Source organism: Camelus dromedarius, chromosome 9, assembly GCF_036321535.1.
Source record: "Camelus dromedarius isolate mCamDro1 chromosome 9, mCamDro1.pat, whole genome shotgun sequence".
Taxonomy (NCBI): Eukaryota; Metazoa; Chordata; class Mammalia; order Artiodactyla; family Camelidae; genus Camelus; species Camelus dromedarius.
Genome location: NC_087444.1, coordinates 51,792,984 through 51,817,091, shown reverse-complemented (window position 1 = coordinate 51,817,091; position 24,108 = coordinate 51,792,984). Strand labels below are relative to the sequence as shown.

At 33.6% G+C, this 24,108-nt stretch overlaps 1 protein-coding gene across 4 annotated transcripts in view; it reads left to right on the top strand.

Moving 5' to 3' along the window:
• PHKB (phosphorylase kinase regulatory subunit beta) overlaps positions 1 to 24,108 on the top strand; it is a 164,428-nt gene that overhangs the window by 25,364 nt on the left and 114,956 nt on the right. For all 4 annotated transcript variants that reach the window (XM_031458514.2, XM_031458512.2, XM_031458513.2 and 1 more), the window contains 5 exons: positions 2,465 to 2,554; positions 4,455 to 4,593; positions 9,314 to 9,413; positions 14,218 to 14,325; positions 17,660 to 17,740. In XM_031458514.2, the coding sequence (XP_031314374.2) occupies positions 2,465 to 2,554; positions 4,455 to 4,593; positions 9,314 to 9,413; positions 14,218 to 14,325; positions 17,660 to 17,740 (518 nt within the window). The remainder of the gene's footprint in view (positions 1 to 2,464; positions 2,555 to 4,454; positions 4,594 to 9,313; positions 9,414 to 14,217; positions 14,326 to 17,659; positions 17,741 to 24,108) is intronic.

The following is a 24,108-nucleotide window of genomic DNA, read 5'->3' as shown; positions in this document are numbered from 1 at the left end:
AAATTAGGTTGATATGTTTAAACTCATTTTACAAACTTGATAACTGATAAGTTTCATTTTGCTTTGTGGTGTTTGAATATAGGCATAATTCAAATGGGAAAACATAAAAGAAAAATTATATTTTAAAAATTCATTTCATTTTGAACTTTAAACGTGTGTTAGAGTTTTCTGTTATTTTGCATCCTTTTCATTGTCTGGCAATTCGTGCTCCATTGTTGATTGCTTTCTCCACGTTTTTATTTGTTCCCTATTTCTTGTTTAAAATTTACCATTGATTACTTGTCCTTTGACTTCAGATTTGTGGTACTGTTCACCATAAATTGTATGGAACATTCTTATTTTATTTTAAGCTGTTACTGCAGAAGCAGTATAACGGCAATCACTAAAATTTTAACGTTTATTTGGCCAAGTTCTTTATTCACCATGGGTTTTCTTATAGATTCTCAATTAGTTAGGTGATTTTACTTTTAAACTTTTCTGCTATGCTTTGAACATTTTGTCTTTTAGCTCTTAGTGAATGGGTATTTATTTTCTTGAAAAGTCTGGTTTTCCTTTTGTTTATTTTTTGTTGCTTCTAAGAAACTCCATAGATGATGTTTTTGAGAAACATTAGATGATAGAATCACTTTAGTCTTTTTTGGGAGATGAGGGGCATCTTATATGTGATAGCACTTTTAAAACCAAGTATTTTTTTCACTCTAAAAACCATGATACAATGTCATTAAAATAATCTTTCAAAATAAATTCACCTACCATTATAATGCAGATGGATTTCAGTTTTGCATAGTCTATTTCAATCTTCATACATATGCACATGTGTTATTTTACCTAATTGTAATGAAAGTATATATGCAACTTTTGGTTGATTTTATTTTTCTTATATAAAGCAAAATATTAGCTTTAGGAATAGTGCTCTAAATAAAAAGAGAAATGTTATTCATCCACAATCATTTCACCCCAGGCAAAGGCACATCCCCTTTAATCTCTGATATATATGTATGCACAATTTAAAACATGATGATTTGTACCTGATTTTATTTTATTAATTATGAATGAATTTCACTGAAAGCATGTGAGCTTAGCAGCTGACATGCAAGCAGTGTTAATTCCTTCTCAACTGCCAGGCTGCCCATATCCTTAAATCTACCCAGAGCAAATTGAATGCAGGGAGGCAGAGAGCATGTCTGGCCCTTACCTCCTCTGCAGGAGGCCCAGTGCTTCCCCGTCTATGTTGATAGGTTTCTTCCATTCTTCACTATGGGGCCATTCTGGTTGGTGTCATTGTGAAGACTTTTTTAAGAAAAATCTCTTCACCCAGAGCAGGTCATTTTGTATTCTCTGTTTTCAATCCGCAAATTCTCTCTCTTCCCAAAAGAAGATAATGAGACTATTGACTTAATGTATAGATCCTTACCTCACTTCCTTTATAGCGTTTACTGTCTGCCTAAACACAAAAGGGTTCCCAATACCTTGACTTTAGCATGCTGGACATAGCAATTTTCTGAACATAAATGCTTTAATTTTCTTTGAAAACAGATTCTTAATACATGCCAAAATGAACCCCAGCTTCCCACGTAAATTATAGACTCACTCTTGTGCTATGTTTTTAGACTATGTGACATGCATTACCTGAGTCCTAGGGTGGATTAATTGTGACCTTGAGATGTTTATGATTTCTGAGTGCTTTTAAGAAGAAAAAGACAGTACTTAGTCTGATGGCTGAAGGGTCAGGTGTCTTTCTTTTAGCCAGCAGTTGAGAAAGTACACTAGTCAAGTGAAAAATTTCCTGTATCCATTTTGTTGTAAATTATCATGATTAATGTGTATTCTGTAGCTTTTGAGCAGTGTTCTCTGCTAACACCTTGGTGTAGTTTCCTATGGCTAAGAAGTGGAAATGGTTTCTGCTTATAGTCTAAATAATAAGGCAGGTATTATGTTCCTAGGAGAAAGTGGAGGTTTCAGAGTTTCAGTATGAAAACTATGTGAATATTCATGGAATGGATGACTTTGGAAGATGAAGCGGTATCTTTTTCCCTGAGATTTTGGGGGTGTGATTGTTTGACAGAAAACTGCCTGATAAAGCATGAGTGTAAGGAATAAGGTTTGGATTTCAGGGCATGTAAGTAGATACATTCAAGTGGAACTGAAATCATTGAGCTAGTACCACAGGAGTATTGGTGATACTTGAGTTGTTGGGACAAGTATTTACATGAGTTAGTTGGATTGACTGCTGAGGCTGAGGGTTGAGGTATCTCATAACATTTAGAAGTGCTCTATACTTGCTTCAGGGGTGCTTTCTTCTCTCTCCTGTCCCCACCCAAAATTTGACCAGTAGTGAAATATGATAGTTCACTACAAAAATGAAAATGAGATTGCTAAATACTGCTTCTTCATTAGTTCAGAAGTTTCTTTGTTTATCTGGGTGAAAATGACTGAATTTGATGGGTTTTCATTTTTCTTTCAGGGTCCATTTATGAACCTCTTAAAAGCATTAATCTTCCGAGACCTGGTAATGAAACTCTGTGGGATAAATTGGATCATTATTACAGAATTGGTAAGCAAAACCTGAGGAAATCATGTCCTTAGGTAGCTACGATTTGTATTTATACTGCCTTAGCTATATAACATACATTATTGGATGATGGTCTCTTATTTGGATATCGGCGTAGTTCAGTGCTTAGATGGTTACATAGTCCAATTGCATGTTGATACCAGGACTTTAAAAGGAATCCAGCAAGTCATGTCTGTCCTTTGAGTAATTTTAAAACTGTCACCAGTGTGCTCTGTGTCCTTTTAACCTTCTTAAACATGACCAGATTTGAGAACTAGAGGCTGTTTCTTGAATAATTCTTACACAAAGATTTTGTAGAAGTATTTCTTGCTCATTTACTGATAAATGGTTCCTGGGTAGTCCTGAACCTTTTATATCCATTTCTAGTTCACTGAGATACAACAAGTATCTCAGGTTACTGTTACTAAGGTCAGGTCACTGTTTTTTTGTTGCTGTTTTGTTTATACCAGGATCAACCTGGCAAATTTTGTTATTTAATGTGAGTAAGGAACTCTGAGATTCGTATGTAGGGAGCTCCTCTTTGTTCATCAGACCATCAGTTGGATGCCTATTAATTTTTTTGTCAGTTTGCTTCCTATGCCATTTACATGGCCTAGTATTTCAGATATAAAATTTGATTTATTTGTCTCCCTTAGGAGGATGATTTTTTTTGTTTGTGTCAACCTCATGTAAAGTGTTAATTCAACTTATTTTGGTTAAGATTTTGGTATACATTCTTAGCTTGGCCATTTATTATTTTTGTAGCCATAACTTGCTAAAGAGATTTAACTACCTTTTTAAAGAAATGTCAATTGTTTACTTTGCACTATGAGGACCAGTTCTTTACTCTGGGAAAAATAATAAATACCCTGGTATTCTGAAAGAAATGATAACGTCAGTTTAGTCTGAGAAAAAGAAAAATAAATTTAATTCTTTAATCTCTGTGAAGGACCAGAATACTTTGAAAAACTATCCTAAAAGTATCAATATATGCCAGTCTAGATTAGAGTAATTTAATGTATTTTGAGGAAAAACATTACTCATCCATTTATATCCGTAAAATAGCTTTTAGGAAATGTAATTTTAGTGTGTTTATTTTTCTATTTTAGGACTCCTTTGTAAAAAGTGATATAGTCTGCGGATGTGGAACCTGCAGATAAGAGGTTCTACTGTACTAGTTATCTTACATGAGGGTCTTGAGTGTCCAAGGATTTTGGTATGCATGGTGGGTTCTGGAAGCAATCCCCTGTGTGTACTGAGGGACGACTGTAGAATATCAATTTCATACTCCTTTTATTTAAGTAAAATGCTCATGAAATGATTATTTGCTTGCTGTTTTCATGTCATACGAGGATGAAATTCAGTTTTGCAATGTTAAACATATCACTAACCTGCCCAATATAATATGTAAAAGGAATACATTGCTTTGAAGCCAGGCACAAATTAGTCATCAGTGAAAAACAGGATTTTGGTCTGTTTAGCAGTTGTTTTGGCTTTGAATTTAGCAAATCTATGCAACTCTTTGTTATACATTTGCTTTATTTTTTCCTTTGAACTGATTTTTTGAAAATATGCTTAGTTTTTTGGTTAATCTTTTTTTTTGCACCTGATGTTACCTTATAACACTTACTGATGTCAACCAAGATGTGCTAAAGGCTTTTTATGTGCTAATTAGTTGAGTCCTTTCCTCAAAAGTAGAAAGACCCCTTTATGCAGGGTGGGTCCCTACCTAGGCTGAACTTAAATAGAGTTGTTTCTACATCTTCAGAAGTTTTATACTTCAGCTAAGTTGAGAAACAACAAAATTGTCAGAAACAGGAGGAGGAAACCAAAAATTAGGACCTTCAATTTAAGGAAAATGGCTGGCTGTACAGTTCACTCTTCTTCTTGTCTTTGATTGCAGTTAAGTCAACATTACTACTGTATCAAAGTCCAACCACGGGTCTCTTTCCTACTAAAACATGCGGTGATGATCAGAAGGCCAAGGTCCATGACAGTCTGTACTGTGCTGCTGGGGCCTGGGCTTTGGCTCTTGCATACAGGTAAGCTTGTATGTCCTCTACTGGTAACTCTGAGTCTAAGTAATGGGGTTTTTTTAGGTCCAAAACAAGTTCAGTAGCTTTGTTTTGGCTCTGCTGCCAACTTTGTGACCTGTGACTGCTCATGTCTCCTTTGAGGCCTTTCCTTTGAGGCTTTTAGCTTTCCAAAAGGTTTACATGAGACTAATTCTAACATTTTATGACTTTGTGACCAAAAGTTTTCATCTCTAGGTTTATAAATCAGCATTAGTCTTTGATAGAATGAATTGTCCATTCTCACTGAGTTGGTTAGTTTCAATTATAGAAGAAATTGACAGTGATTGAATTTTGCCGATGATAAAACTGGGGCCCAGAGGTGGTTAACAGATTGTTCAAAATTACACAACTAGTTAATAATAGAGTCAGGGCTAGGACTCTCCCACCCCCCAGTTTAGGGTTTTACCCACTGAACTTCATTGGAGTATAGCTTATTCAGTCTAAATCTTAAGTCAAATAATTCCTTTATAAAGTAAAAAAAATTTTTTTTCATACTACAAAAGTTCTCCTTACTTCATTCATTTTATTATATATAGAAAGCATTCACTCTGGGTCCTGACACATACTCAATAGTGATACATTTTAACCATTATTAAGATTAGGTTTCTGAATATTAATTTTCTGAAGGTGACACATGCATGTACTTCTGATTTGAAAATTCTCTTTCACGTGAACATGATTCCTCTGTCTTAAATCATTGATGTGCTGCATTTGTAAAAGAAAATCGAATAGTGAGATAATATACAGGTAGTCACCTTCAGCCCTTCTTTGCTAATGTCACTATCAGTATTTTTTAACATAATCTGTGTAAGCACAGTGTAGCTTCATTAAATATCAAACAACTACTAGTCTTAGAAGTACAGGGAGCACCAGTAGCACTTTAACCATGTGGCCAAGCCAGCAATGGGACAGACTTATAGATGTGACACATCACTTAATGTCGACTTCTTGCCAAAAATGTATAAATTGATCTACCTGTGAATAAACAATCAGACTAGGCCAGATTGTGGCTACTTATAAGACAACTTGCCTGGGCTCTTAAAAAGTGTAGTTAATTGTAGAAGATTAGAAAATAGATGTGAAGATAGCTAGATTAAGAAAGACCAAAGAAATAACGACAGCCAGGTGGATTGCGTGTTCTTGATTGGATCATGCATTTAGAGAACACAGTGAGGTGTATTTTGAGATAATTAGATAAATTTGATATAGACTATATTTTAAACAGTGTGGTATCAATTTCTTGGGTGTGATGATGATACTATGGTTATGTAGGAGAATATCCTTGTTTTTAGGAGATACTTCTGAATTGTGTAGGAGTAGTGATTATTATTAGATTACTTTCAAATAATGAAGAAAATAAATTATAGAATGTAAGCCAATTTTAGCAACTTGTGAATAGTGAAAGGTTTATTCATTGTAGCATATTTTCAGGTTTTCTATAGATTTGAAATCTTTCTAAATAAAATGTTAGAGGAAAATTGCTTAAAAAAGCAAGATTACAGGCCTTTTCCTAGAAGTCTTCAAACGTCTAATAGAGAATTTAAAGTCCTTTCTTTGCTGGGCACACTAACTGTGTACTAACTCCCTGGGTAATTTATATTCTTATGTAGTTAGAGTAGCAGGTTTTTTGTCTTACTTGGAAGGGAAATGTCTTCCATTTTGGAAAAATGTAAGGGTACTTACCACAGAATTATTATGAAGCCCTTTTTATATTTGCAATATTAAGCTGTGATGATTTGTTTAAAGAATCCCCTATTGTAAAAGTAATAGAATTTTGTTTCTAGTTCTACTTGTAAATGCCAGTGAAATCACATAGGTTACATTAAGAAGAATTCCTCAATAACTAAGCTGCCACTGTTTTCTCTTGATGAAATTTATATTTATCTCTTATTGGTGATAAATGCATAATATAAAGTTACTAATTTTTAAAAATGTGACTAATTTGATTTGTCTAATTGTATAGTTTTCAGTCTTGTCAACAGTCTCATGAGACCTCACATCTGTTTGAATTTGTGTGTGTGTGCGCGCGCATGCGCGTGTACTGAGGATTTAAAAAGATCATTTGTGCATATTTATATTTCATATACATTAGGAGTATAATTTGGTGCTGTTTAATTAATTAGATATAGTCAATATGTTATCATTAAAGGCAATAATATTGTTTGTTTTTCTTAAAAGTAATGTTACGGTTCCATTTTATAATTTTGTTCTATTTTAGAGGAGGGAAGAAATGCTTACTAGTATGTTTGACTTTTTAAAATGTAATTTATATATCAAGTTGTAGTTCTGAATATACCATCATTTAAAATTATGATTATATTACATCATCTCTAATTATATACTTATTATAATTAATATAATTAAATGATTATATGTTATTATATTATTATAATTATATAATTTTATTTTGTAAATAATTAAATTATTTTGATTTACATGGTTTAGGTTAGAACTGTTTCTGAATCTAGTCAATTATACAAAATCTGTTAAAAGAAAGTTAAGCCTGTACTTATGCCATGCTAAAAAGTATCATGTAGGATTTTTGCATTTTTTGTTCTTTCTAATATAACTTCTAGAAAAAATATAACTTCAATTTAGGGTTTAAATGTGGAATTTAGATTTTATATTTAAGAAGAGTAAGCCATTTTTTTAAAAGAGTATGAACTTGAAAGAGTATTAACTTGTTTTAATGTGCATATATTAGAAAAGTAAAAACTCAAGACAGACATTGGCAAGATACCTTGCAGTTCTAAGGGAGAGAGAGAATATCTTCCTGCAAGAAATTAGCCTGTCCCCTCCCAGTGTCAAATTTATCACTATTTTAGGAGTTGAATGTAACAGGTGGCCCTAGCTTAGTGCTGGTAAACAGTCAAGTCATACAGCCAAACAGTATTCTGATTTTATTTTCCTTGAGGACTGGCTATGGGGAAAATAATGCACCAGTGATAAAATTTAAGTGTTTAGTTTCTTCACTAGTTATGTATTTACATATATGGAATTCTGGTTTAGATATAGTTAGGACTTCATATTGTAGAATCTGATCAACCTCTCTACATAGCTTGTGATCAGCAAATTGACTAGAGTGAAATTTAAAGTTATTTCATTTATTTTTTTTAAATTAAAAGTATTATTGAGATCATATTACAACCTGAACGTGCATCCATAGAGCTCCTGAGAGAGTAGAATATTGCCAATTCCTGGTAGAAAATAGAGGGATTATTTTGGGTCACCAGGTTCTCTTTAAATCTTAGGAAAGGTGATAGATATATCCTAAATGTTTTTACTCCAATGCAGCTGCTCTTTCATTTTCTCAGTCAGAAGAGAAATATTCTTCTGGTTACTACTATTATTTGCAGGAGAAAGGAGAAACAGGAGAACCTCATTAAAATAGAAAGATTCTTTATAATGGCTGAATTATTCTGGAATATTTCAGTCTTAGTTTAATGCCTGTGGAAATTAGAGGAAGAGAATTATTTTAAAGACAATTTTAGAAAAACCTGATTTTAATTTTTTTCTGAATTTTTTTTTGTTCTTAGATGAAGTGGGAATTATACACAGAACATTTCTTTGAGATCATTATACTCCAGTTGTGCTGTTTCCTTCGTGTATCAGTGCCTCATCCACTGTTACTCACACCATAATTTTCCTCTGTTAGCACTTGGCTCTGATATCAGGGGGAAAAATAAATCACAGAGCAGAATCGTGCTAGTTTCACTTCAGGGCCTGAATATGAAAGGAAGAATGATGTTCTAATGACATATAACTTACTTTTTACTGATATTCACTGTACTATATTAAAATAATCCTCATTCTTTCCAGTAGTGGTCTGTGAGATCTGTAATTGAAAGAGGAGGTATTATAGTATACTTTTTAAGGAGACAGGTGATGCTTTTTATCAAGTGAGAATGATGGCCAGATATTTTAGTTGAGATGTAGTGAAACAATGAATAAACTACTTTTTTTTTTCAATAGTGGTTAACTGTCATTCATCTTTTAAATGCCGCTGATCAATAAGATAAAAGGAACTTAAAGCCAGAAGAACATCTTAACCTAGTTTAATAGTTAGATTTTAGCTGTTTTTTTTTTTTTTAATCAGGAGATGTGAACTGTGGTCAATTGATTTTAAACTAAGGCCTGAGAACATAAAATTTTATGCCCCAATGCATCATGTATGATACTGGATGTGTGTTTACTTGAAGGCATCCCTGACTGAAGTGCCCACCCTGGCATTATTAAACAGATGGCAAAGAAGACATGTGCCTACCTTAATCTGCACTTCCTTGAGTCCAAGTGGCCAATTCATAACCTAAAGTGATTGATATTTAAAATTGCCTGTACCCTGCAACAGTGAATTTTAAAAATCTTTCAGATTTTTGCAATATAGAAATATTGTTTAAAGTTTTAGCCAAGTCAGTGCTGAAAATATTATATACTATTTTTAAAGCAATTGGCTTACTTCCTTAAAAGAATGAGAAGTTTGCACAAGTTTCATCATTGGATTGATTTTTTTTTTTTTTTTGGCAGCATTTCTACATCTGCTGGGAAAATGGAGTTTCACTGTTACAGAATTAGTAGATGTCACCCGAACATAGGATTAGCCAGATAGTTAAATACTTAATTATCAAAAGCTCTGCTTCCTTTTCAAATGCGTTTCCAATTTGTTTCATGAGTTATCTCTCTTACCCAGGCGCATTGATGATGACAAGGGAAGGACCCATGAGCTGGAGCACTCGGCTATAAAATGTATGAGAGGAATTCTCTACTGCTATATGCGTCAGGCCGATAAGGTAAAACACTGCAGTGTGGACTGAAATCCTCACATCATTCTGAGGCATTAATTTAACCAGTATAGCAATAGCATCTTCTGAAGAAGAGTGTACTTTGTAAAGGTAAAGCCGCATCCCAGGGCAGTCTTGATAGGTTAAAACAGCTCTGCCTCCCCAGCCCAGGGTTTTGAAATTCTGAAATTGGAGAATCACCATAAGAGAGAGTGATTGAGAACTGTTACTTAGGCTTGAATCTGTTTGTATTTTGCATCTGGTGTTTGCTTGATAAAGACTCAGTTTCTCAGGAACCTCATGATACCTGTAATTCTAACCAATACTATGTTACTTAAGAAAATCTTTATCAAAATTCCTTTTGAGTATGTTAATACTCTGGCGTAAGTGAAGGTTAGTTTAAAAATATAATACTTCATTCATTTACATATATAGAGGGCAGGAATTATAGGCTTAGAAAACAGAAAACTTCACAGGGTGATTTTTGAAATTAAAGAAATAATACATAATAAAACTGTTTAAACTGTAAAGCTCTATACAAATATAATGTACTATTTCCTTACTTTCCTACATCTCTGTGCTTTCAGATCCTAATATAGTAAGTGCCCGTATATTTACATCAGTGTCGTGGGGCCCCAAGACTACTCCGAGGTTTGATAATTCATCAGCAGAGATGAACATTAGTAATTAATGCAAGCAGTTTTGATCACTTAATATATTGTATATTTTTATCATGTGACTATTGTATTAACTTTTTGTGATAGCACATTTTTTTCTTAAGACTTGTATCTGAGGTCAAAATAAAAAGAAAAAATTTCCCTCATGCTCTGCTACCAGAATAACAAAAATGTTGACAAAAAAAGTAAATTTATTCGCAAGCTAATAATAGAGTTAGGTGACAGGCCTGTAATTTGTCTACTGAGACTTGACTTTACAAATCATTATTTTAAAGGTTTTTCAATGCTTGAAAGAAAGTAATAACGTCATATTGACATACTTGAATTAATCTCATGCAGAAATATATGGAAGTGATTGTGGTTAAAGTTATTTTTTACGAAGTATGAGAAGTTTACTGTTTATTTCACATTTATCATTTCATGAACACCTAATGTCTATGAATTTAACTTTTCTCCCAAGGAAACATTGGGAGAGCTATGAATTTCTTGTGTTTGCTAACCAAGCTAACAGATTTAAATTAGAATTGTTTATCAAAAGGAAGGAAGTGATGTAATATAAAATTTTTTGTGTGTGGCTTAACTAATTGTAATGTCCCTTTCTAAATTTATTCAGCTTTACTAACCAGTATTCACAATTGAATACAGCTTGAATGAAAGTTAAGCTGTCTTGAATTCCTTAAATTATAAAGAATTAGCATTTTTTTGCCTTGTGTAGGTACCATGGTAGACCATTAAAGTAAGTGTGAGTTGTAAGAAGGTGTAGATCACATTAGGATTAGATATTTCTGCATATTACAAAATGTAGTCTTTTGCAAATTTTGAAGCATTTTAATTATTATAATTTTTCTTGATCCTCGTAACTGTTTATAGTTGGATGGAAGATATTACTGTCTGAGGGAGCTTGCACTATGAGCCAAGTTCACTGCCTCCCACCACACTGTCACCTCTTGTTGGTGCTCACCATTTCCTTCATGTTTCCATAGCAGTAGAGACTGTTACCATATTTTAAAATGTGAAATATATTAATCCTTTGGCTTCCTTAAAACTAAAGTAAGGCATAATTTATCGTGTTCATGTGCTCTTTGATCTTAAGGCTCATCTTCTGAAGTAAAATCATGACTTAGAAAGTCTAAGGCTCTCCACCTTTATTGCTTCTCATTGTAAAACAAGCTTCCTGACATATTTTCTAATAATACTACCTAAAGGAAGTATTTTTACTTTCTTATGAGTTTGAGTGAATAGAGAGTTGTTCTTGATTTGCAGAATGTAGAGCAATCTGATTTCTATTATTGTCTTGCCATTTGTCTTAATATCTATCTTATTAACATTAGGTTTTTTTTCTTTACCTCTAAATGTTCATATACCTATTTTTTCTAATACTCCTTACCAAGAAGTACTCACATTTTAGAATTGATCCCAATCCATAGTTCACAGTTTGGAGAGCAGAGATTTGCTTTACAATAGGCTGTGAATGTTGCTGTCCCTAATTATCTACTTAAAATTTTTATTTGTTTAAAATGCTGCTAAGTAGTTTGTAATTCATGAGAAAATTTAGTCTTCCAGGATTCTCCTATAGGAGTATTTTTTCCACTGAAGTGCATATTTTGAGTCTGTTAATCAAGAACGGAGGACAGAATACTCAGTTATCTTTTCCTGATTGATAAGCTGCTTATTCACAGTGATTAAAGTTTCGAGGGAAAAATCTAAATAAAATACCAGAAAAGAAAACATAGTTTAGATTTTTTTTTAATCTAGAAAATTTTACTTTACTCATTCTTTATTTTTACTTGCCAGATGTCATATAAAACACTAATTAAAGTCCACTTGTTTTTGACTGCTTTCAAGAGTATACATTGTCTATAATTCATATACAGTATGCCCCCATTAATTTTCAAAGCTTACAGAGATTGGGTCTTATTCTTTTTTTCAGAAATTTAAAATTATTTGTCTTTTAGTAGCTTTAAGACTCAAAGCATAGTTATATAATACCCCATTTGAGCATCTTTAATCATTTAGTAGCTGCTTTTCCCCAGACACGGTGATTGAATGAGTTGAAATTCTCGTACTGGGTTCTTGTGTGTCTTGAAGACAAATGATGAACACTGCCTTGTCAACTGCAGCATTTACTTTATTAAACTGGTAAAACCTTATCCATTTAGATCCTTACCAAGTGGGCAAAATGTATTCTGTTTTAATTTAACCATATTTTTGTCTAAAATCCCAGAATAATGCTCAGCACTTTGAGATAATAATCATGCCACTGGGAGAGGAGTGACCACAGTAACTCCTGTCTGTGTAGTCTGTAAGACAGTTGCCAGCAGTTTTAGATACTGAGAAAGGGTAGTATTCGCACCTCTGAGTAAGCACTGGATAGCTTGGTCACTTCGTAGACAGAAGACATACATCCCTACCTTTCCCCTCATCTAGTTGTCTACTTACAGGCCTTTCATTTTGTTGACTTCAGTCATAGGTAGGGCTTATTTATTTGTGTAGGGTTCTTAAGGGCTGCAAAGGTGTTTTAGCCCTCTAGCACAGTGCTGTCCAGTAAACTTCCCGTGATGATAGAAATGTTCTATGTTACTGTGTTGAACAGTACAGAAGCCACAGGTCACATGTGCTATCGAGCACTTGATATATGAACAGTATGAGGGACTGAATTTCTAAATTTTATATAATTGTAATTTAATTTAATTAGTCACATGTAGCTAGTGGATATCATATTGGATAGTGTAACTTCTAGAAGCTTATAAAATAGTGGGAAATACAAACAACTAATAAAAATAAAAGACTGGAGAAATAATTGAAGGATAATCACCCTCATGTAGGAGTCCAGAGGAAATAATTTTAGTTGGGGTTCAGAAAGGACTTTATAAAAGAAGACTTTTTTTTTTTTTTGAGATAAGATTTGATGTATGAAGAGAAGAATTTTGAAGGTAGAGAAAAGAATATGGTTCTATGTGGTTCCTTAGCCAGGTGAAACAAGGCAAGATTATAACCATCCAGATACTACCATCACTTATATCTTTCAAAGAGAGGAGAAAGTCATTGCCTTTATATAGAGCCATGTGGAATTCTATTCATCCTCTGTACCTGTTCATCTTATATTTCCAGGGACTAGCACAGTACTACTTGGCATGTAATTGATGTTAGTAAATGTTTGTGAAGTTGAATTAATATTCATTTGTCCTTGCAGTTTGCCAGATCATTTAGTTATTACTTAGAATTCTAAAATGGTTAAATTTTATGTTCAATTAATAAGTAAAGGTATGGCCTGTGTCCTCTTAAAATTGGTGCGTTAGTAACGAGAGTATATGTGGCAAAGGAAATGAAAACACATTGACATGAGCATAGGTTACTTTGTGACCCTTAGAGAAAGAAATAGCATTTGAAGTTTTGAACACTTAGTGAATTAGAATATGGCCTGAAGCACTTTTTCATTGAGTGTCACGTAAACATTTCCAAATAGCAGTACACTGGGATACAATCCCTGAAATCCTGTCCCACAGAGTAAACTATTATTTGACTCTAAAATAAAATAAGATGCATAAGGTGGTTGCCAAGGTGGCGGAGGGTGGGTAGGGAAAGACTGGGATTTCAAAATTTGTAGATACTGACAGGCATATGCAGAATAGATAAACGAGATTATACTGCATAGCACAGGGAAATATATACAAGATCTTGTGGTAGCTCACAGCAGAAAAAAAAACAACAATGAATATATGTATGTTTATGTATAACTGAAAAATTGTGCTCTATACTGGAATTTGACACAACATTGTAAAATGACTATAACTCAATAAAAAAGTATTTAAAAAAAGATGCAGAACAATGCAAAAGCCATTGCTATTGCGACTACGTTAACAAGGTCGCTATTATACTTGAGTTGCTGTTTGTGAAATGTCAATTAAGTATTTGACAACCATGTCAACTCTTTTAATAGTAACAAGTTTTGTCTGTGTTTTGTTTCTTTTTTGGTTTTGTTTCTTTAGAAAAAGTAACATCTGTTTTGTTCTGTTCTCTGCCTATAAGCTCTAGCTTTCCTCATTAAAAAGCTTCATGAAAAATAATTTATAATCTCTAATCTTGGATGGGAATGTGAATTACTAGCATTGTTTAAAATTTACATTTGATTCTAGGTCCAGCAGTTTAAGCAGGATCCACGCCCAACAACGTGTCTTCACTCTGCTTTCAATGTGCACACAGGAGATGAGATCCTTTCCTATGAGGAATATGGTCATCTTCAGGTAAAAAGAGAAGATTACAAATCTTCTTCTCTGTTTGTACTCAACATCATAGAAGATTTGGGGCTATTTACAATTTTTAAAAAGTAGATTTCAAAATTGTTCACAGTAGAAGTAGAGAATCAACCGTGAAACGAGGAAACCCAGCAAGGCAGAATTAGTTATTGTGATTAAGTATTAAATTTGCCTTAGTTCTTGGTGCAAAAGCAGAAGGGGTAGCTGGATGGATCGTAATATTATTCCTGTCTAGAAGAGGGAATCCAACAGTTCTTTCAGTGACAAAAGCTTGTACTTGTTATCAAATTTAGAAGAATTTCAACACTTAGGAACTAGGGAATAAGAAACAATTGACAGCGATATAACAACAAATCAGAAGTTTTTATTACATGATGGTTCATTTTTTACTGTATTAACCTTCAATAAAGCTAAAAACATACCCCTAAAATGTAATTCCAAAAGGCATTTCTGGAGTCTATAAATTTTATCATAATACTATATTAAATTTTATATATAAATTTTATATGCTAAGAATACACTGTAGGATTTTATGGGTTTTTGTTTTTTCATTTGTTTTCTCTCACATCTGTGTGCTCTCTTTAGCAGGACATCCCATTGCCTTGTTTCTAGGATACAAACATTATCTATGCTATTTATGTTTAGTGGGTTTTCTTCCTACTCATCATTTGGTTCTGCGATCTTTAGAACAGAATACTTATTATTCAGACATTCCTTACTAAAATAAGAGTATCTCCTTTTTATAGTTCCTCTCTCTCTAGTGATCTGAAATGTCTTACTTTAGTATGACTCCTCCAAACACAGAAAGTGCAATGTCCCCATTTCTATGCAGCAGAAACTCTTAAATTTAGTTGTAATCAGTTCCTTGGAGATTTAGTGTTAATATGAGTATGTAGCCTGCTCCACCTTCTCCTTGTAATTATCACATAATTAGGTTTTCTGTACCTTTTGCTTTGACAAATATGTTTACTATTTGAAATAGGGTTTTCAGAAGATAGTACCTTACTTATTTCTGTATTCCAGAATTCAAGCTCAGTGCCTGGCACTTAGTAGTCTTCAAGTAAGTGCTGGTCAATCTGTTATCTGACAGCTCCTGTGCCATTTGCCACTTACGAATATTTTCTCACAGAAACATTCCAAAAGTCAGAGCAGAGAGCTCTTGAAGGAGTTGCTGTAAGTGCCTGTCTTTAGGAATGAGATTTCTTTGCAGTCATTTCTGACAGGCCAGTGTCAGTACTGTGATGAAATATTTCGGTGATCCTGGCAATGGAGTGAAGCTCTTCTCTTCTGTGTTCTGGGAAAGGTCACTCAAAAGTTGATGTTGAGCTGAAAAACCTAAAACCAGAATCCTGTTTTTTTTTTTTTTTTTTTTTAATGTGGCCCATCTGGACCTAGACAGGAACCTGGTACTCACTGGACTTTGAGTGCTGGGAAGTCAGGAGACATCCAGATTGTACTGGTTCCTGAGGGACCTACGAGCACTGGCAGGCCCTGGTGGCACCAGCATGCTATGTCCAGGGTGTCTAGGGCACAAATAATTTCCTGCCCCAGCTTTCTGTCAGTCACTCAAAGGATTGGAGGAGAGTCGAGGAAAACATAAGACATCAAGGCTGCTAGGGAGTAATAATCTGGGTTGGAATTATACAGGGACTAAATTATATCTTGCTTTCTCTCTTTTTTTAACTCAAGTTAGCAGTTTCCTGGCTAAACAAAAAATTTTCACTGCTTTCTATTTATTTATTTGTTTATAACACCTTTATTGAGATATAATTCATATAATATACAATTTGCCTTTGTAAAGTATACAATGCAATGATTTTTAATACATTCACAGAGTTGTACAATCCTTATCACAGTCAGTTTCAGAACATTTTCATCACCTCATAAAGAAATCCTGGACCAGTCATCATCAGTCACTGCCCATCTCCTCCAAAGACCCCAACGCTAGGCAACTACCAGTCTACTTTCTGTCTCTATGAATAAGCCCGTTTTGTACATTTCATACAAATGGAATCATACAACATATGGTCTTATGTGACTGACTTCTTTGATTTAGCGTAATGTTCGTCCATGTTGTAGTATTTATCTTTCACTGCTTGTTTTCTTGAGAAAATTTACATATCTCATTCAGGATTCTGTGAGAATCTTTATTTTTGGTTAAAGTGGACAGTACTGTCTTCTTTTGTTTGTTTTGTTTAGATCACATAATGTTTACCTTTAACAGACTAAATACTTGAAGAAAAAATAACTCACTTAAAACAGCTCATTTGTTTAATAAACATTTTAAATTATATGCTATACCATTAATTAAAATTAATATGTTTCAGCAGTTGTTTACATAAATTCTGTATTCTCTGAAAATAAGACTGTCTTCAAGATGCATTGCCCATTGTTTATAATGTGCTGTAGCCCTAATGGCTTACTTGCCAAATAACTTTTCCATTTACCATACATATGAGATGGATTGACATTGCTTTGGGGCAAAACTGTTTCAAAGTAGAGAAACTTAGACCTAGAGTTTGAAAATAAATCTTAGAAAGCAAATGTTACAAAAAGAGCCTCAGGATAAAGAAGCTGTGGTATATTTATACAATGGAATGCTACTCAGCCATAAAAAATAATAAAATAATGCCATTTGCAGCAACATGGATGGACCTGGAGAATGTCATTCTAAAAGAAGTATGTCAGAAAGAGAAAGAAAAATACCAAATGATATCACTTATATGTGGAATCTAAAAAAAAAAAAATAGATGAACGAACTTACTTTACAAAAAGACTTACAGACATAGGAAACAAACTTATGATTACCAGTGGGGGATGGGAGTGGGAAGGGATAAATTGGGAGTTCGAGATTTGCACATACTAATATATATAAAATAGATAAATAACAAGTTTATACTGTATAGCACAAGGAACTGTGTTTGATATCTTGTAGTAACTTGTGGTGAAAAAGAATATGAAAACAAATATATATATGTTCATATGTGACTGAAGCATTGTGCTGTACACCAGAAATTGACACAAATTGTAAGCTGACTATACTTCAATAAAAATATATATACTAAGAAAAAAAAAAACAAAACAGTCCCTAATCATGTGTTAATCATCATCACAACGAATTTGAGGGTTTTAGAGTTTTGTTTACAAAGCTGAGGTTTTATCATGAACTAAATTCTCAGCTGATTTATTTCATATAGGAAAGGATATAGTTTTTATGTGCCACCATTAGAACATATGACTTGTAATTTTAGCTTTTACATTTAATTTCATAACATAATATTTTTGTTCTTTCTTTTAACCTTTTAATGTTATTTGTTTTCAGATAAATGCAGTGTCACTCTATCTCCTTTACCTTGTGGAAATGATTTCCTCAGGACTCCAGATTATCTATAACACCGATGAGGTATGGTTTCCCCAAATTCTCTAGTAGTAAATTTCATCTCTGAGTATATCTTTTTTTCCTTTTACTTTTTAAAGCTTATTTTTAGTTTAATAAAATGGATTATTCTTAATTTATGTAATTAGATACTGGATTTTAGATATTGAATCAAAAAGTCTTTATATTTTCAAAGCAAATCACTTTAAAAATGAACAAAATATGTAACAGGTTCTAAAACTTTACTCCTATGAAAGCTATATTTCAGATGATCTCAAATAAAAACTTTTAACTTTCAGAAACTTTAGCAACAGTGAAATTAGTAGCATTTGCAGATATTCTGAGTTATAGTGTCTTTTTTCCCATCATTGCTTTTTGTAACCCATCCTTCTAAAAGTTAAAAGATACTTTGATCATATTTTGTTGTTTTTATTGTGTGACCTCCATAGGGTTCTTGATGTTTTTCAAAAGATAAATACTATGTTCTTATTCTTATTAGGAAATTTGGAAAAAATTTATATCCCAAAGTTGAGAAGCATTTCTTTCATAGGCACTAATGCTTGAACAAACATGCAGATACACATGTGGACACATTTTGAAATGTGCCACCGTGGGAACAAAAAGCTTTTATTATTGAGATGATACATACAATGAGAACTTCATCAAAGAGGAGGGATGTTATACTTGTAATTTATGTTTCTCCAGTGATCCACGCATGGAGAACTGTTGTATCATATGCCAAACAACGAAGTCATCATTGGACTGCACTGAGGGTGCTGTGAAACTGGTTCATGTAGTCTTGCCCTCTAGTAGTTTATAATGTTGTACATCCTTCCCATTGTGCCTTTTTAATGCAGTAGGTAAAATCTACTTAGAAGTGAAGTTAAATGATAAAGAAGTGATAATGATAAGAAGAAATTAGTCATAACCACTTATGATTTCTTCTGTTTGATTTATCAAAGAATTACATGTTTTCATTTCATCCAAATAGTTCTTGGTTTCTATAATATTGTGAAATAATGATATTCAAACTTTTGGGGTAGGAGAGGGATTGGGAAACTCCTATTTCAGACCAATGTTAAGCAGCATTAAAATATAAAACAAGTAAAAGAAGCTTGACTCTGACTGGGAAAGAGGAAGACTCCCAGAACTAGCTCATTTAACTTCTCTTAGAAACTCCAGAGCACTGGAAAAGTATCCCAGGTCCCAGCAGAATGCGATATGATTAACCATTTATAGTAGGTAAAACTAACGTTGATCGTTGTAAGTAGTTTCCCACTAATGTTCCTGATGGTAGTGGTGAAATTGTCTTGATTACTGGTAGTTTTGTTTTGTTGCTATTTCATTTTCCTTTTTAATTTTTAGCATTTACTTTTTTTTTTTTTTTTGCTTTCTCAGTATTTACCATAGTTCATTTTAAATCTCTAATTGTCAACTTACATTTTTCAAAAATATATTGCTTTAACCTTTCTATTCTGATTTATATGACTTATCTATACTTAAGTAATTTTGGTAATTTAAGCTTTTTTTTTTTCTTATTCATGTTTTTTCTTAGCCTTATGGTTTATATTTGGTATACATGAAAGTTTTATATAGCCCAAATCAATCGGCCTTGAACATATAAACTTAAGATCCTAGAATAATAAAATGTTATTGATGCCCACCATCTTTTTCCTTGAGATTTTGTATACTGTGTTAGGGATCATATGGAGAAGCAGTAAATGGGCCTGCATAGAATCTTTCAGTGAATGAAGTTCCTTTTATCTAGATATTTCAGAGGAATTAATTCTTTGAAAGGTAGTGTGACTTGGAAGCATTTTCGTTTCTAATTATGCCTTGTGCCCTGAATGGCAAGTTCATTATCCCATCTCTTTTCCTCAGTTCCCAAGCACATTCACATCTCAGGGCAATCCAAGGACCCAGAAAGAAGTGTGACTAACTCACTCATTCCTTTCTCTAATATCAGATTTTTAATTTACCCAAATCCTTATTTTTCTTAGGATTGAAGAATACAGTTTGAGGAAACGTGTGTGTGTACACATATATACACATATCCATGTATGCACTCATAAATATTTATGTAATATAATATATATTACACTGTTAGGACATAGGGTTCTTAAATAAGCCATTTTCTCTCTTGTGACAGCCCATCTTACTATCTTTACTGATTCTTTTATTTTTATAAACTTTGAACGCACTTTTTAGTTCCTTAAGGAAAAGGCCATTGTCTTAAGGGTCACGCGTGTCCTTCCTAAGGTGCTGTGAAAATACTGAATGCCACTATTTGTGTTGATAAGCCTTGCTGGGGAACGTACTTCCCAAGGGCAGGAGCAGCAGTATATGCTCATTTTCTAACGTCTTTCATTGCCCACACATGTGCATCACGTTTTGTGGGTACCCAGTCTGCATTCATGTCCATAAAAAGTGTTGCTATGCACATTCATAAATTTTTTAAAATTAAAAATAAAAAAATGAAGGGGAGCGTATGGCTCAAGTGGTAGAGCACGTGCTTAGATCCTGGGTTCAATCCCCAGTATTTCCTCTAAGAATAAATAAATAAACCTAATTACCTCCCCCCACCAAAAAACCTTTTTTTAAATTAAAAAAAAAAGGAACAAAATAAAAACAAAAAATATGAAAGAGGCAAGCTTCTATTGTTCTGCCTTGGCACTATTTGCTTTCTTTATCTGGAGAGAAACCCATAATATATGTTAGACTTACATAGTTTTAATGTAAGTTTATAAATGTTTTATATATATAGTATATATATTTCATATATGTATATATATGAAGTTCACCTAAATCAGTCTTCCTGTTTATTAATGGAGGTAACTCATTTATATCTGTTGGACGGGGGCAAAGTAATGAACTACCATATTGCATTCTATTTCCCGTTCTACGACACTCTCCGTAAATAAATTTCCTAAAGTAGATGAAAAGAAACAAGAAAAGAATCCTTCCTAAATGTGTCCAGAGAAACTTACTTTATTTAACACCAAAGAACCCCACATACCTCCCAAGTTTATATAACAAATGAAATTTTGTTTTGTGTTTAAGATAATTTTTTCTTGCTTTTTGTGGAAAAGCCTCATTGTATAAAAAGACTCATAATTCTTTAATAAAGAAGGGACTCTTTAGACGTTGGTGACCCCAAAACTGTATGTTTTAAAGAGTACTTTGAAAGTGAAGATTTTCAAAGGTTAAAATTTTGTCTTCCCTTCCTAAATTTTGGACTGCTTTTATTTTTTATTAAGGTTTTAAAACCTGTTAATTGTATGTCTTTGTGTTAAACTTCATCAGCTAAATCTTTACACATGGAGATGGAGAAACTGCCTGTATGGATTCTAATGTCCCTTCCCCAGTGTCATACTGTTGCATGACTCTAATTTTGAAGTACTTCATTGATGAATTGCAAGTCACAATGTCATGTCATTTTCAGAAAAAATAACCTCACATATTCTTCTTACAGACTCAAAGTTTTAGTAGAAGTAAGCATTTATTGGCGATAATACTTGGAATGGTCTGTATTGATAGAAACTTGTCAAATGGTCCTGCAGACTCCAGTTCCCTCAGATACGTTTAAGTGTAACTTCCATGTTTGAAAGCTTGTTTCTTCAGGAATGGCCAGATAGTTACTTCTTCAGCTCTTTAGAGGAAGTGTCAAGTGTAAGCCTTCTAATAAAAATACTGTACAGAACTGTTCAGGAACGTGAAACCTGGAAGAGTCTCCTTTACTGACCGTGTCTCATGTGCCATTTACTTTTATTTTGCAAAGATATCTCCTACCATCAGACCTAGAAGCTCTTTTCAGATATTTTCAGATTGGGTGACATGTGGACTTGATATCTTATTGTATGAGCTGTCTATTGCTGTGTGACAAATTGCTTCAGAACTTAGTGGCTTAAAAGAGTAAACGTTTTTTATCTCATAGTTTTTGCGGGTGAGGAATTTGGGAAAGGCTAAGCAGGGTCTTACTGACACAGGGCCTCTCATAAATTGCACTAAATCAGCCAGATTTACAGTCAACTGAGGGCTTTACTGAGGCTGGAGGACCTACTTTTAAGATGGCTCACTAACATGGTTGATGGGAAGAACCCTCTCCATAGAGCTGCTTGAGTGTCTTCACAGTACAGCAGTTGGCTTCTTCCAGAGCAAGTGATCCAAGACAGCTTTCTGTAAAATAAAATGGTGAAGAAATAGATTTCTTTGCTTAACAAAGGTCAAAGAAACAAAGTAGTAAAAAGTTAGACTTGATAAATTTAGTGTTTTATTTTTTTATTTTAAAACATAAGATGAAGTAAAATGATATCACTGAAATTTGCTTAGCAACACCTCTGAAGATCCTAAGGTCCCAAGACACTTCAGAAAAGGACTGAGCATCTGGAAGACTAGGCTGTTTCACAGTAAGCATGACAACACTTATGTTGTCTCATTTGATGTTCACAACTAAAGAATACTGGAGTACTCAGAAATCCTGACCATTTCTCATACATAAGGGGCTATCAGGTTAATTTCCCCATTTAATTTTCCCATTTGGTTGGAATAAACAAAAATGATAATATATACTCTAATTTCCTTAGGAACTATCAACATTGCTCGATTAGACTAGTATGAAAACCTCTAAAGATTAAAACATCTCAAGTATTTGTTATCATTTATACATATAAACTACACATTTCTTTAATTAAGATGAATAATATATGATGAAATATTCTTCAAGAGGCAGAACCAAGGAATAATTTATTAAGCCAGAATTGTGGTTTCCTGTGCTTTACTGTGTTGTGCTGAACCCTGCTTTCCTTCTGTTTATTCAGATTTTCTATTTCTTCTTGAGTCAATTTTTGGAATTTGTCCATTTCATCTAGGTTATGAATCCCTTTTTTCCCTCCAAGGTTAGGATTAGTATCTTTCATTTTTTCAAACATTTGGTTTATTGAGTTATAGTCATTTTACAATGTTGTGTCAAATTCCAGTGTAGAGCACAGTATTTCAGTAATACATGAACATTCATACATTCATTGTCACATTCTCTTTCGCTGTGAGCCACCACAAGATCCTATATATATTTCCCTATGCTATACAGTACAATCTTGTTTATCTATTCTACATTTTGAAATACGAGTCTGTCCCTTCCCACCCCACATCCCCCTGGCAACCACAAGTTTGTATTCTATGTCTGTGAGTCTGTTTCTGTTTTGTATTTATGTGGTTTTTGTTTTTTGTTTTTTTTAGATTCTGCATATGAGCGCTCTCATATGGTATTTTTCTTTCTCTTTATGGCTTACTTCACTTAGAATGACATTCTCCAGGAGCATCCATGTTGCTGCAAATGGTGTTATGTTGTTGGTTTTTATGGCTGAATAGTATTCCATTGTATAAATATACCACATCTTCTTTATCCAGTCATCTGTTGATGGACATTTAGGCTGTTTCCGTGTCTTGGCTATTGTAAATAATGCTGCTATGAACATTGGGGTGCAGGTGTCATTTTGAAGTAGGGTTCCTTCTGGATATATGCCCAGGAGCGGGATTCCTGGGTCATATGGTAAGTCTATTCCTAGTCTTTTGAGGAATCTCCATACTGTTTTCCACAGTGGCTGCACCAAACTGCATTCCCACCAGCAGTGCAGGGTTCGCCTTTCTCCACAACCTCTCCAGCATTTGTCATTTGTGGACTTTCGAATTATGGCCATTCTGACTGGAGTGAGGTGATACCTCATCATAGTTTTGATTTGCATTTCTCTGATAATTAGTGATATTGAACATTTTTTCATGTGCCTATTATTGATCATTTGTATTTCTTCCTTGGGGAATTGCTTGTTTAGGTCTTCTGCCCATTTTTGGATTGGGTTGTTTGTTTTTTTCTTATCAAGTTGTATGGGCTGCTTATGTATTCTGGAGATGAAGCCTTTGTCAGTTTCATTTGCAAAAATTTTCTCCCATTCTGTAGGTTGTCATTTTGTTTTAATTATGGTTTCCTTTGCTGTGCAGAAGCTTGTAAGTTTCATTAGAGCCCATTTGTTTATTCTTGCTTTTATTTCTGTTGCTTGGCTAGACTGCCCTTGAGATGTATGTCAGATAATGTTTTGTCTGTATTTTCTTCTAGGAGGTTTATTGTATCTTGTCTTATGTTTAAGTCTTTGATCCATTTTGAGTTTATTTTTGTGTATGGTGTAAGGGAGTGTTCTAGCTTCATTGATTTACATGTTGCTGTCCAGTTTTCCCAACACTATTTGCTGAAGAGACTGTCTTTATTCCATTGTATATTCTTGCCTCTTTTGTCGAAGATGAGTTGACAGAAACTTTGAGGGTTCATTTCTGGGCTCTCTATTCTGTTCCATTGGTCCATATGTCTGATTTTGTACCAATACCATGCTATTTTGATGACTGTA